Here is a 15,310-nt window from a genome sequence, read left to right as displayed (position 1 = left end):
CTCTTGAGCAAGATGTTTAAAAAGCACCTAAACCTGTGATGGCAAACCTATGGCATGTGTGCCGGAAGTGGCACGCAGAGCCATCTCTCTGAGCATGCTCTTCCGGGTTACGGCGTGCCGGCCAGTTGATCTTCACGCACGCGCGGGAGTGCCGGAAACCGGAAGAGCAACCGTCCGGTACGTATGCGTGTGCCAGGAAGATGATCTTCTGGTTTCTGGCACGCACTGGTGCACTAGCCAGCTGGTCTTTGTGTGCCCATGCATTCCAGAAACCAGAAGACCAGCTGGCCAGTGCGCATGCGCACACCGGAAACCAGAAAAGCAGCCACCCGGCACGAACATGCTGTTCTTGTTTCCGGCACGCATGCGCATGTTGGAAAAGTTTGCCAACACTGACCTAAACCAAGTGAAAAGTGAGATTATTACAAAATTTCAGATTCTTCAATACTGAATTTCAATAACTGGGAGCAAATGGAAAATGCATGTCTGTGTTTTTTGCATTAGGCACATGTAATGAATAGAAATCTAGGAAGCATCAAAATACTAAGATGTATTGTTTGAAGTAGGTCAGAAATGTCTTCTGTAAGAAGCAGCAATTCTCTGAATTTTATGTTCAAGTGTTTCCAAGTCCATCTTAAAGAAACCATGGATTTAACTATGAATACAGCATATCTAATCTGCCACTAGGTTATCCGTTCCTTTTCCCAGGAAAATTAGAGTTCCAGATATGCTCACTTCTTGCTTGGTTCAGTGATTTGATGATACATGAAAACCTCTGGTTTGCATATATTTTATCAAAGCTCTTTATTACACATGAGTGGTTGGTCCAAATTTGTTTTTTCCAGGTTAGTGCAAGCCTGTTTTACATGCAAAAACAGTTTTGGAACTATTACATACCATGGAAAGAGAGGAAAACTCCACAAATCTAAGGCTCATTCATGTAGTAATGGAATTGTGCCAAATAGCTCGTTGTGTAAGTTTTCATTGTACAGACTTTCATAAACTGAATTACACCATGATCCATGTTTTAAACAGTTTCACATTTTCTTTTTATCTTAGTGCTTAACAGACTTTATAACTAATAATCTTATGTAAATTAAATACTTTATTTAACCAAATTATATGGATTGTTTCAGAACTGAGTTATGAAGTTTATGAAGATATGATAGGTAAGTAAGTCCATTATTTTGTGGTTCAAACTTGATTTTTTTTTGCTTTATCTTATTAATATAATCAGGAGCTGATAGAATAGGAATATTCCATTTTGATTTTTTTTCCTGGTATTTTTAATTTTTTAAAAAACAATCAGGGAGTGGAAAGAGGAAAAAAACAATAGAAGGAAAGCAGGAACAAAGAATTTATTAAAAGCTTTCAAAGCATAAAACTAAAGGAATTTGCAAAATGTTAAAGCAAAAAGAAATTTCATTATTCTTATAAGTTATATTATATTGGAATAAATATAATTGTACAACAATTCCACATTCCAAAACCAGTTGTTAGGGTTCCAAGTAACACCTCCAACGAAAGAAGACTCCGAGGCTAATAATTCCTCAAAGATCCATTTTATTAGAGATGTCATATTGGCACATCTGGGAAAACCCAAGTCTGAAAGTTCCCAGGTTTTCCCACCCAAAAGCAAGTCAAAGACCCATCCCCTGCGCCCACATGTCCAATCAATCAATCCACCATCCAAATTGGAGACAGCCCCCAGTCACTCCTATGCAGGTGCAGGCTGAACGTCCTTGACTCTCAGAGAAAAGAATGTTGTTATGGCTATATATCTTCACCAACTCCTTGCAAATCCCCCCTCCCATTTTCCCAGGCACTTAAATGTGGCAGCCCTGAAGATCCAAAGAAAAGATGGCCTCCGGGGCTGACACTAGTGCTAGAATCAGATCAGAAGGATTTTTTTCAATCTTTCTTCTTTAGTTCACAAAGATCACAAAAAGTAGTGCCAGAATACACAAGAATTACAACATGATCAGGCATTGATGATATTACCTAGTTTGGTAATGAAAGATCTGCAAGAAAACCGTCAAGCTCAAGAGAGCACCAAGGACCCCAAAATAACAAAATTTAACCTAAGCTAAACCAACTGGATGACCCTCAGTCAGTCATTCTAGGTTGTAAGAAGGAGACAAAGGCAAACCACTCTGAAAAACCTTGTAGGGATTAATCCAGGTAATCACCAGGAGTCAACACTGACTCAAAGGTGTGCACATCTCCCTGCCTCCAAGATTCTGGCTTTATATTAATATATATATACTTTTTGTATTCGTTCCCATGCAAGGGGATCTAATCCAAACACTGCTTAACTGTAAAAATGTGCTTTCCGACTGTGGCATACAAATATTTTGAAATTTTATGTAAGTATAAAAAAAGTTTCATTCAGTAATACAGATAGCCCTTGACTTACAACAGTTCACTTAGTGACCGTTCAAAGTTACAACATCACTGAAAAAAATAACTTTATGACCATGTTTCATTCTTATGACCGTTGCAGCATCCCCATGGTCAGGTGAACAGAGTTCAGACAGTTAGCAACTGACTCGCATTTGTGACCTTTGTAGTATCCTGGGATCATGTGATTGATCCCCTTTTGTGACCTTCTGACAAGCAAAGTCAATGGGGAAATCCAGGTTCACTTAACAACTGTGTTACTAATTTAACAACTGCAGTGATTCACTTAAAAACTGTAGCAAGAAAAGTTGTAAAATGGGGCAAAACTCACTTAACAAATGTCTCACTTAACAGAAATGTTGGATCCATTTGTGGTCATAATTTGAGGGCTACCTGTATGTTCTGTTTTAAGAAATTGAATGAAATTGCCCTCCAGCAGCATCTGATGGATAGGGATTTGTAAAATTATATTACCTGTGCAAAATATTGTAGGTGTATTGCTATAGAACAATACTATGTATATTTTTAGTACAGATTTCTGAAAAAGTGGGAAAAGTGGAATTTGTCTTGAAGAAGAAAGAAAATTTGTCCTGGAAAAAACTTGGGCAGCCTCTAAAGAGCCATAATTCTTTTGTCAAATGTACAGATAGAGGTAATACATTTTATTGTTCTACTCAAAGTTCATTTCTACCCATCTCCTCTTAATTTTAGGGTATAACAGAAATTCCTGTTCCCATTCTATACATCTGTGAAGGAATATAGAGCTGACCCAGTAGTGGCTTTCAGTTTAGTTTGCTACAGTTCGCTCGTGTGCGTGCATGTGTGAAGCTTCTGTGCATGTGCAGAAGCGTCTGGGTGGGTGGGCGGAGCCTCCCACCGCTGCCAACCCACCATTGAACTGACCTTCAGGAAAGCTGGGGCAAGCCTTTAAGGAGGGACACGCAGAAAAGATTACACAGTCCTGAGAAAGAGGAGGCCATGAGAAAAGAACTCAAAACAACCCCACCTTAAGTGTGTTTATTATTATTATTATTTATTATTATTTATTCAATTTTTATACCGCCCTTCTCCCGAAGGACTCAGGGCGGTGTACAGCCAAGATAAAAAACAAACAGTACAAAATATACAGTTTAAAATACTAATTAAAAAACTTATTATAAATGGCCACATATAACTAAAAACCCCATTAAAATTAATAATAAATTTAAAACCAATAAAAATAAAATTTTAACCCAATAAAATTTTAAGCCAGTCCCGCTTGAATAAATAAGTGCGTTTTCAGCTCACGGCGAAAGGTCCGAAGGTCAGGTATTTGGCGAAACCCGGGAAGTACGTTCCAGAGGGAGGGAGCCCCCCCAGAGAAAGATCTCCCCCGGGGGGCCGCCAGCCGACATTGCTTGGCGGACGGCACCCTGAGAAGTCCCTCTCTGTGAGAGCGCACGGGTCGGTGGGAGGCATAAGGTAACAGCAGGCGGTCCCATAAGTACCCAGGCCCTAAGCCATGGAGCGCTTTAAAGGTTGTAACCAAAACCTTAAAGTGCACCCGAAAGGCCACAGGCAGCCAGTGCAGTCTGCGCAGGAGCGGTGTTACACGGGAGCTACGCGGAGCTCCCTCTATCACCCGCGCAGCTGCATTCTGGACCAACTGCAGTCTCCGGGTGCACCTCAAGGGGAGCCCCATGTAGAGAGCATTACAATAATCCAAGCGAGAGGTAACGAGCACATGAGTGACTGTGCACAAGGCATCCTGATCAAGGAAGGGGTGCAACTGCCGAACCAGGCAAACCTGGTGGAAGGCCCTCCTGGAGACGGCCATCAAATGATCTTCAAATGACAGCCGTTCATCCAGGAGAACACCTAAGTTGCGCGCCCTATCCTTTGGGGCCAGTAACTCGCCTCCAACAGTCAGCCGTGGCTGCAGCTGACTGAATCGGGGTGCCGGCATCCACAGCCACTCCGTCTTGGAGGGATTAAGCTTGAGCCTGTTTCTCCCCATCCAGACCCGTACGGCTTCCAAACACCGGGACAGCACTTCAACAGCTTCGTTGGGGTGGCCCGGGGTGGAAAAGTACAGCTGAGTATCATCAGCGTACAGCTGGTATCTCACCCCAAAGCCACTGATGATCTCACCCAACGGCTTCATGTAGATGTTGAACAGAAGGGGCGAGAGAATCGACCCCTGCGGCACCCCACAAGTGAGGCACCTCGCGGCCGACCTCTACCCCCCCTCTAGTATTAGATGGGACAGAATAAGTCTTGGGCAGGCTTTTCAGGTTCTATTACTGCATCTTAATTACAATTTATTTATTTATTTATTTATTTTATTCAATTTCTATACCGCCCTTCTCCCGAAGGACTCAGGGCGGTGTACAGCCAAGTAAAAAATCACAATATCAATATTAAAAGAAATTAAAACAAGCATATTATAAAATGGCCAAATTTAAAACGAATTAAAATATTAAAATATAAATAACCCAATAAAATTTTAACCCAATAAAATTTTAAGCCAGTCCCGCTTGAATAAATAAGTGCGTTTTCAGCTCACGGCGAAAGGTCCGAAGATCAGGTACTTGACGTAAACCAGGGGGAAGCTCATTCCAGAGCGTGGGAGCTCCCACAGAGAAGGCCCTACTCCTGGGGGCCACCAGCCGACATTGTTTGGCGGACGGCACCCTGAGAAGGCCCTCTCTGTGAGAGCGTACGGGTCGGCGGGAGGCAAACGGTAACAGCAGGCGGTCCCGTAAGTACCCGGGTCCTAAGCCATGGAGCGCTTTAAAGGTGGTGACCAAAATCTTAAAGCGCACCCGGAAGACCACAGGAAGCCAGTGCAGACTGCGCAGGAGTGGTGTTACATGGGAGCAACGAGTTGCTCCCACTATTACCCGCGCAGCTGCATTAAGATCATCCCCTGATATCCTTCCATATTTGGCTTTGACCTAGCCTCTGTCTGCAGAATCTGAATCAATACATACGATATTGCAGTTTTGGAAGATGTTCTTTGGTGGAATTGTACAATTTGTGTACACTGTGTACAGAACCTCAGTGCCTTGTGTACACCGTGTAGCTGAGAACCTCAGTGCCTCCAAGCAACTGTAGGCCGTTTAGATAATAACAGGTCCATTAATAAAGCAGGATGTCTGTTGAACTTGTGGTTTTGCTTTGGCCAGAAGCAGAATGATAGAATTAGGAAAGAGAGAGTGTCTTTGATATTGACGAATAGTCTTAACTCTGAGGATATAAACAAGTGCTTCTAAAACAAAATGAATAGTGATAGTCCCCTGATTGTGCTTGAATTTCTGTTTATCTTCTGTTCATCCTTGCTTTTATTGAAGCATTGATTGATTATCAGTAGCTTGATACATATATTTCCGAATAAATTTTCAGGAGAGGCTGGATGAAAAAGCAACATAAATGAGGATTAGACCATTGTGTGTCTCATTGTGACAGTTTTGTTTGTCACTCGGAGAAAAAGTGGCTCTTATTTGCTATACTAGCATAACATCAGTTTGTAATGATGTATATTTGCATCATTGTGTCTGTAATTAATAATAATAACAATAATAATAATAGATTTGTTTTAACTATAAGACTTGAATATGTGGACCAGACTTTTTGGCTAGAAATGTACTTTGAATATATATTTCAAGAATTTGAATATATTTAAATATATTCAATATATATAATAAACATATACATACATACATACATACATACATACATACATACATACATACATACATACATACATATAGTAAATATAAATGTTAATATTTTGAAATTAACATTTGAATATTTTAATATTTGAAAGCTTGTAAAGAGTGTTCAGGTCACTGAGAAATTTCTTTCTGAAATTCCTGAACAGAACAAAGATTTTAAATGTATTTGAAGCATAAACATTAACAGTGTTAATACTTGAGCAAAGTGAATATAGTTAATTCTTTGGTTTCTGTGTTTCTAAGGTTTGTATTACAGGAAATGCAAGCTATTGTCAAAGACAAATGTTAGTCATGATACTAGACTGTTCTGTGTAGAGTTACCACCAGGAACTCATCTCCAAGTGCCAGTGGGACACCATCTTTACCTCAAACAAACAATTACAGGTAATGGGGGTGAAAATCTTACCTTGCTTCTAGAATTTATTGGTCTTAATTCTGATTTTCAAGGAAAAAGGGCCTCTGGTGGTGCAACAGGCTAATGCAGCCTATTATTAACAGCAACTGCTTGCAATATTGCAGGTTCAAGTCCCACCAGGCCCAAGGTTGACTCAGCCTTCCATCCTTTATAAGGTAGGTAAAATGAGGACCCAGATTGTTGGGGGGCAATAAGTTGACTTTGTATATAGTATACAAATGGATGAAGACTATTGCTTGACATAGTGTAAGCCGCCCTGAGTCTTCGGAGAAGGGCAGGATATAAATGCAAAAAAAAAAAAAAAAAGGAATGCAGTTCATTCTTTTACTAAGGGAAAAACATATATCTATACATTATATCATACAACAGGGGTTATTTTCTCTTCTATTTGATAATAATGCAGTATTTATAAGGTATGTTCTGCAATCTGATGATTTGGACACATTTAATATATATATTTTAGATACTTGGTGTTGATCTTCGGCATGGTATAAATGGGTCTCCTATGGGACCCCACTACTGACACTCCTTGGCCAAAAGTAATAACATGGATTGGATAGGAAGAGTAGAGACAAATGATATCCAAACAGATTGACAGTAAATGTGATAGAAGAAATATTCTAATGAAACAAAACAATATAACATTTAGGAGATAATTTGTAGCATGATCATGCATTGATGTTTGGCTTATTTAGAAATAAATTATTCATGAGTGCCATACTTAGTATATGTTTTTCATTATTCACCCAGATATTAATATATTTGTTCCAGTGGCGGAATTCAAATTTTTAAACTACCGGTTCTGTGGGGGTGGCTTGGTGGGCGTGGTGTGGCTTGGTGGGAATCCCCATTCCCTCCCCACTCCTAGGGGAAGGATATTGCAAAATCTCCATTCCGACCCCACTCTGGGGCCAGCCAGAGGTGGTATTTGCTGTTTCTCTAAACTACTCAAAATTTCTGCTACCGGTTCTCCAGAAACTGTCAGGACCTGCTGAATAGCACCTCTGGTTTGTTCTTAATATTTATACCTTCTTGCCCTAAAGCTGTTTGTAATATTTAATGCTTATTATTATGGATTTTTTTTTTGCACTGTTTTTCTTTAGGTACAGAGATAGTCAAGCCTTACACACCAGTATTATCTTGCTTGGTATCACCATTCAAAATCCCCTCTTCCAATTACAAGGCACAAATATTTTTTATGATTAAAATTTATCCTGGAGGACTTTTTACACCGGTGCTTGACACTTTGCAAATAGGTAAGACACACGTTTTTCTTCCTCTTTCGGAGCATCTTAAAAATCTATTATTGTTTTCTTTTTAAAATATTTTCAAAATATATTATGCGTTTTTTAAAAGAATGGTATTGTGCAGACTGCAAATTGCCCAATTTCATTTGTTCCATTATTTTCTGTAGAATTACCTGCAATGATGCTAACTTGTATCTATCACAGATACAACTATCATGATTTTCTAATCCTTTAACATTTTATTGTACTATATTTGTCCTATTGCATTTTTTAACAGGAGACTATATTTCTTTGAGTAATCCTGAAGGTATTTTTAAAAAATCACAACTGGAAGATGTAGAAGATTTGATTTTATTGGCAGGAGGCACCGGATTCACACCAATGGTTAAAGTGCTCAATTATGCTTTGAGTAATAGTGCTACCCTCAGGTATCTTTCTGTTCTAAGACCTACCATAAAAGTTTCCTCTTCATTTGGGGCATTCAATGCTTTTTCTTTTTATTGCTTCAAATAAACGACACTGTTCAGATAACTGCTGAGTGACCAACTTCATAATAATAATTGCCAGCATATACTTTTACCGTGTTTCCCCCAAAATAAGCCCTCCCCAAAAAATAAGCCCTCCCCCGAAAATAAGCCCTCCACGAAAATATTAAACTGCATGCGCAGCCGGTCCCCATCATTTCCTGTGGACAGGGTTAGGGAAACAGAGCTGGAAATCAGGTAAGATAGCAAGAGGAGCCCTGTCTTGCTCCAGGTGTCCCAAAATAATAAGACCTCCCCGAAAATAAGGCCAAGCGCTTATTTCAGGGTTCAAAAAAATATAAGACAGGGTATTATTTTCGGGGAAACATGGTACATGCCAATTGTTTGATCTGTAGCTAGTCCTCCTGTTTCCCAAGGTCATTGCCACATATCATTACAACAGCATTACAACAGCATTAGCTGCCTCTCCAACAAGATCTTTTAAATTCCTTGTAAAGACAAAATCCTTTACACGGAATGCAAAGTGTAACTTCAGCCTATTACAACCTATTGTGTTTTTATTTTACTATTTGTGTGCCTGAACCACCATGTTTAGCCATTGCATGCAATAAATAGCGAGTGGCACAGCATGACACAGACTGTATCTGGGAATGCACATACGGATAATGCCAGATGCTGAGCCACTGAAAAGCTAATAGGCAAGGCATTTTGCTAATAAAGTGTCAACTTATCACTCAACTTGTTTTATGGTTATAAAACTCCACAAACCAGTGCCTTGGCAGGGCTGTGCCTTGGCAGAAGTCAACATACTTTCCTGTTGTTTGTCATAGGGAACATTGCCTATATGGCCTGACTAGGTGGCTCAGTGGCTAAGACACTGAGCTTGTCTATCAGAAAGGTTAGCAGTTTGAATCCCTAGTACAGGTCTCCTTCATGAGCAGGGGGTTGGATTAGATGACCTCCAAGGTGTTGTGGTCCGCCAACAGCCTGTGGAGCTGGTAACAGAGTCGGACAATGAAGGTGAGGTGGGGCCAGGGCCATCAGGGAATGTGGTGCGGACTCCAGAGCCTCCAGAGACTGACAGTAGTGAGGCAGAGGAACAGGAGGAGCCTGTTCCTAATGCACGCATGAGAAGAGCTGCCAGAAGGCAAGAGCAGCTCAAGAGGACGACTCGGGAGTAGGGCCAAGAGATGATTGGGCCCTCTCATAAGGCTTAAAACAGCCAGCAGCGGGGTTTGGGCTTTTCCGGAAAACAACATTGGTAGCTTCGTCTTCTTGTACTTATGACTTCTGAACATTTGCCAAGAAAGGCCTTTGCCAGTTTGTCTAATTGGACCGAGGTTTGCTATAGGGCTGAGGAATTTGTGTTGGGAGGAATTTGCTTTAATTTAGTTGAACTACACTGGGAATAAAGTAATTATTAGTTGTTCGAATAAAGTTCGTTTGTTTTTTCACTGACTGAGTTTCCTACTACCTACTTGGGCCTGGGTCACAAAACAAGATCCCTTCCAACTCTGTTACTATTACTATTGCTAAATGCTTCCCTTTAATAAATCTTGTGCTGATCACATTGACTTTCACATACTTTTTCTTGGGAATCTAATACTTTATCTAGCAGTGCCCCCTTGAGGGCATCTGGGAAAAATGCCCTTCCTTCCTTCCTTCCTTCCTTCCTTCCTTCCTTCCTTCCTTCCTTCCTTCCTTCCTTCCTTCCTTCCTTCCTTCCTTCCTTCCTTCCTTCCTCCCTCCCTCCCTTCCTTCCTTCCTTCCTTCCTTCCTTCCTTCCTTCCTTCCTTCCCTCTTAGTGACACAATGATTGTAGTCTAAAGAAATTATTTTTGTATCTATGCCATCTCTAATGTTGTTTGGCTAGAATAGCAACTTTCCTGGCATAGCTGAAAATCACATCAAAAACGTCATAAAAGCATATTAGCCCTTGGCCTAGAGGCCATGAGATTCCTGTTCTTTAAGGCAATAAAATTGCTGAAATAAAAACATGAAATGACTTTCACCTAATTTCATTGCCTTTGTTGACTCCTTATAACTCTGGACTAAATCTGGCCCCTACTTTCTTAAATATGGGCTTCCCATATTTAACAATATTGGATGAATAATGAAAAATGATAGTTACTTCTATTTTTAAAAGGCTATATAATATGTAGTTACAAACCCCATGAAATAAGAAAACAGTTGAGAAGGATTAATATGTTCTCTCTCCCTTCAAGAAAGAGTGGGATGGGAAGGATTATCCCAATGGATAGATGGGGGGTCCCTTTTTCTCAGTAAGTTTATAAGGGACTCAGTTGTTCTCCCAAAGTACCATTTATACAGGGTGTTGTATTGTTCAAATGGGCATAAGGGCTAAGAAGAGGCAAGCAGAAAGCTGGAACCATCACACCTTGCTATTTTTGTGTGTTTCAGACCTCCTTCTAGAGTTGAATAAGTAGATTAGCTAAAGGCATGTTGGGAATTCTTACTAAGGTTTTCAGGCTTGTGTTTTTCAAAGAATACTGTTTGTTTTTAAAAACGGAATGTTAAATATTGAAATATCCTCTTAAGGGCAGTAAAAATGATGTTCTTCAACAAAACAGAAGATGATATACTTTGGAAAAGTCAGCTGGAGCAGTTAGCCCTTAAGGACACGAGGTAATTTATAGTTTCCAGAAACTGATGTATACATTGATTTTGTATTTTTTTTAAAAAATCCTGATACATTGAAGCTCTATCTGCTGTTCACAATATAAGAATGTGCCCAACATTTAAGCAGGGACTTCTTTTGGGGAAGAATCAGTGGAGTTGGAAGGGGACCACTTAGATTTCCAAATCTGAGCTCCTGCCCCATTCAGAAATCCAATTAAAGCATTCATGTTAAATGGCCATCCACCTTGGACAATGATGGGAGGATTCTGCCTCTCTTGGTATTTTGTTCTACTATCAAAATTTATTGTTCCATGCCCTGCGCTCTAGATATGGAGGCACAATCGTAATTGTTTTTATTGTTCCTGAACTTTGTGACCACATTCTATGTCTTTTTGATATCTCTTAACATACAATATTTTTATTCATTTATTAAATTTGTTTGCCACCCATCTCACCACAAGGTTATTTTATATATGCTGATATGTATATAAGCCTAGATACAATATAACACATATGCTAGCTAATAGCTATGGTATTCTGGGATTGTCTATATATACACTGAGCTAAATAAGTGAATTGCCAATGTTGGGTGAGGGTAAGGCTAATAAGAGCGGATGATTACCCTCTCAGGTATGCAAAAGTACCAGGTTCTACTTTATGCTCCTAAGAACTGAATGTCTATATAAAACTTAACAGTAGAACCTGTTACTTGAGAGCAAAGTTCATTACTTCCATAGTATATTCTAAAAGTAGACTGCTAGAATATTTGAAAATGGTTAATACTTCAAATAAATGGCTGTCCTAGCCATTATTTTAATAATCAACTTTTCAATGGGCATCCTGACCTTTTGTGACAAGTCAGTCACTCTGATTAGCTCAAGGAAGAGAATAAATGTCTATGGAGATTCTCAGTCATCCAGGTCATGGTTGTCCCAAAGGTGCTTTTTCAAGAGGCAACTGGACTTTCTTGTTTTTCTTTGAAGATGTTTTGCTTCTCATCCAAGAAGCTTCTTTTCCTCTTGAAAAAACACTTTTGGGACAAGGAAGAGAATAGGATGTAATTTCCTCCTGTTCATTAGTCTTTTTGATGTCCCTAAAAATCTCCTTCAAATTACAGACTCTGTAGAACAATGTAGCAGTGTGAGAAGAAAAACTATTTGCCTTTTAGTAGTGATCTCAGCCCCTTAGGCCGATGGAAGGTCAACTCTGGATCCAACTTGTTGCATTATTGTGCCAGTAGTGTAGAATATAAAGCAGAACTTTATATTAAGGATATAAAGGATAAGTATGCTGATTCACTCTCTTACTGGAAGTAGAGCTAATCCTCATTTAGCAACCACAATTGGTACTGGCAACTTGGTCATTAAAGTTGCTCTAAGTGCTTATGGTCTTACTTCAGCATTTATTTGGCTTTATGGACCTGTGAAAGTCCTAAATATGAGGATTGGTAGTACTTTTTCATCGCCATCTTAATTGCTGATGGTCACTGTGCAAGGCAATTGCTAATGGAGAACTACCTGTTTGTTCTGCATGAATTGGCATAGGGATTTCTAAGCATTTGAAATGTGAATTTTAAGCATTGGTGTCTTTAATTACTGTTTCTCAGGTTTGACATTCAGTTTGTTCTCTCGGAGCCAAAGAAAGAATGGCCAGGCAAACAAGGAAAAATCTCCCTCTCTCTACTTTCTGAATTTGTGAAAAGAAGTAAACATGAGTCTAAAATACTTATATGCATTTGTGGCCCATTGCCATTTATGGAACAAGGAATACAGTAAGTGAAATGGGAACAGGATATAAATAAATGCTGTTCAACTGCATATTTTGTACATTGCATATTTTAAACACTTGAAACATTCACTCTCATGCTTTATGTGAAATGTTTTGAGCATAAGTAGGGAAGAGTACATTAAATAAATGGACAAATTTATGCCACCATTTGCTTAAGCTCCTGTTTGACTCATTGTGGGTTCAATTGTATTTTATGGGTATTTTAACTCGGGTTTTGTAAGTATGTAACATCCATACCAGAGTACTTTTGTTAATTGCTGTTGCTTAAGCCATGGTTCATTGGACAAGCCATCTTTTGCCACATAAAACCCTTGCTTTGATTGGCCAGATTGATTTATATTTACATTTATCAGTATGAATCAGTAATTAAGGCTAATATTCAAGGGATCTATTTTGAACCAATTTTCAATAATACTTGGCACCACTAAATTAATATATGACTCAGAATAGAGTTCTAGTCAAAGACTGTGTTTTTAAAAGAACTACATTTATAGTTCCTATTGAATTTTGATTTAGTTTTCAATTGTGAAACAGGTCAAATAAAAACTTTAAACAAAATTATTATAGTAAATGTGACAAATGAATTTTCTCTTCCTCATTCCATACCTTAAGAATTGGCATGGCTGCCAGAGTATACTTTTAATAATCTTACAGCTTGTAAAGAAATAAAAACAGACTTTTACATTACTTTTTTCACACAAACTAGATTGGGGTTAATTTTCCATTTAATACATTTCGTTTCAGGTTTTTGCAAACTCTTGGACATTCGGGTAACGACATACATTGTTTTACCACATAACAAAAAGAGAATATTGGAACTCCTGTACATGTATTTCATCATCCTATTTATTACTTTCATTCGAAGTTCAGCAAGAAGATATTATGCATGAATAATATTCATTTTAATATAAGTACTTGAATTCTGTATTCTTGGTCAAGAAATAATTTTATATTCTGCTTATTTGTAATTATATTTATCTTTGCTACAATGTGAACTGAAATATTTTAGATAAATTAGCTCATTTTATATGCAAGGAGCAGAATGAACTCTAACCTCCATCGAGGAAGGTTTAGTAGCATTCCTTTGCACTGATAAGCACCAGATACCTTTTCTTAAGTTATAATTTTGTTACTGTAAAACTCCTTACTGGCAATATATTAGAAAAGTACATATAAAGTGGTTAACTCAGGAAAAAGATTGATTACAATATAATCCTATTAATATGAAGCTCTAGCGTTACAAATGTTAGCTTTGTGTTCTTATTCACAATACATAAATTTTATATAATGAATTACTTTTTGTATAAGACTAATAAAGCGAGGAAATGTTACATTAAAAAGAAATATTTGTATTATTTCAGTCTTCTGTATTGACTTTAGGAGATTAAGAATTGTTTGACATCCCATATTCTGGAAGGATGACTTTCTGACACTAGGTAGTCTTCAATCTTCTAGAGAAAAATTGAAGAACTTATTTTAAAATAGTTCGCTCTGGAAATCATGATCAGGAAACTCTATTATTGTTTGTTTGTTAGATTTATATCCTCCTTTTCTCTAGGAGCTTAAGGCAATGTGTACAATATTTCCCTCTTCGATTTTTCCACAACCACCACTCTGCAAATGACTGAAATTGGACACGAACCTACAATATCTTGCTTCTAATTTAACATCTGGATGACATTGGCCTTCTTTTCTGAAATATATTTAAGATTGCTTTGTATCAAAGTATGGAAAAATGTATAACAGGGTCAATAAAATATCGATTCTAATGCTATAATTAAAAAATTGAAAATATCTAGTAATAAAACTTAGCAACAGTAAGATTGGCAAATGTATGCCTGTACCACAATGAATCTGTAGCTATATTTCTCAGAGGGAACCAGTTTTTACTGAATTCCATATCAAGGTTCTTCTTTCCCCTTGAGATCCCACTTCCTCCAAATTGTTCCCTTCCTCTCTGGTGGGAGAAACCTGGAATATGTTTCAAGTCGCTGTAGCTTCCTTGACTGAAAAAGGAAGAAAATTCAAAGTTTTTTCAGATTATACTAAAATATTTGGTGTCTTTTCTATTGTCAGAGAAAATATATTAATATGAAAAGGCTCTTACAAGATTAAGAGTGCTGAACAAATTACAAAATAAAGAATTAGCTTCATATAAGGTAAAGGTTCCCCTTGCAGATAGGTGCTTTCAGACTTAGGGGGCGGTGCTCATATCCATTTCAAAGCCGAAGAGCCAGTGCTGTCCGAAGACGTCTCAGTGGTCATGTGGCTGGCATGACTAAACGCCAAAGGCGCAAGGAACGCTGTTACCTTCCCACCAAAGGTGGTCTCTATTTTTCTACTTGCATTTTTTTACGTGCTTTCGAACTGCTAGGTTGGCAGAAGCTGGGACAAGTAACAGGAGCTCACCCTGTTACGCGGCACTAGGGATTCAAACCACTGAACTGCCGACCTTCCGATCGACAAGCTCAGAGTCTTAGCCACTGAGCCACCGCGTCCCTCTAGCTTCATATATAGGTTATCAAAGTCCAATCGTATTTTCTAACCATTGTTGCAGTTCAGTATGAGGTTAACCCCAGCTATAATGTCCAAGGTTTCCCAAACTTTGAGGTGAACCTC

At 38.6% G+C, this 15,310-nt stretch overlaps 1 protein-coding gene across 3 annotated transcripts in view; it reads left to right on the top strand.

The window, feature by feature from the left end:
• The window catches only part of LOC131194558 (cytochrome b5 reductase 4), a 37,838-nt gene extending 23,282 nt beyond the window's left edge, over nt 1–14,556 (top strand). The window contains exons 8-15 of one of the 3 annotated variants that reach the window (XM_058175699.1): nt 1,137–1,169; nt 2,930–3,052; nt 6,360–6,500; nt 7,635–7,787; nt 8,056–8,206; nt 10,823–10,909; nt 12,510–12,674; nt 13,436–14,541. In XM_058175699.1, coding sequence (XP_058031682.1) covers nt 1,137–1,169; nt 2,930–3,052; nt 6,360–6,500; nt 7,635–7,787; nt 8,056–8,206; nt 10,823–10,909; nt 12,510–12,674; nt 13,436–13,490 — 908 coding nt within the window. In that variant the 3' untranslated portion in view covers nt 13,491–14,541. Of the gene's footprint in view, nt 1–1,136; nt 1,170–2,929; nt 3,053–6,359; nt 6,501–7,634; nt 7,788–8,055; nt 8,207–10,822; nt 10,910–12,509; nt 12,675–13,435 lie in introns of all 3 variants that reach the window. The other 2 variants (XM_058175689.1, XM_058175703.1) reach the window with 2 other exon arrangements.
• Nucleotides 14,557–15,310: the final 754 nt, after the last annotated feature.

Source organism: Ahaetulla prasina, chromosome 1 (genome assembly GCF_028640845.1).
Source record: "Ahaetulla prasina isolate Xishuangbanna chromosome 1, ASM2864084v1, whole genome shotgun sequence".
In the NCBI taxonomy this organism is placed as follows: domain Eukaryota; kingdom Metazoa; phylum Chordata; class Lepidosauria; order Squamata; family Colubridae; genus Ahaetulla; species Ahaetulla prasina.
Note: the sequence above shows the minus strand (reverse complement) of the source record. Positions and strands in the feature narration are given on the sequence as shown.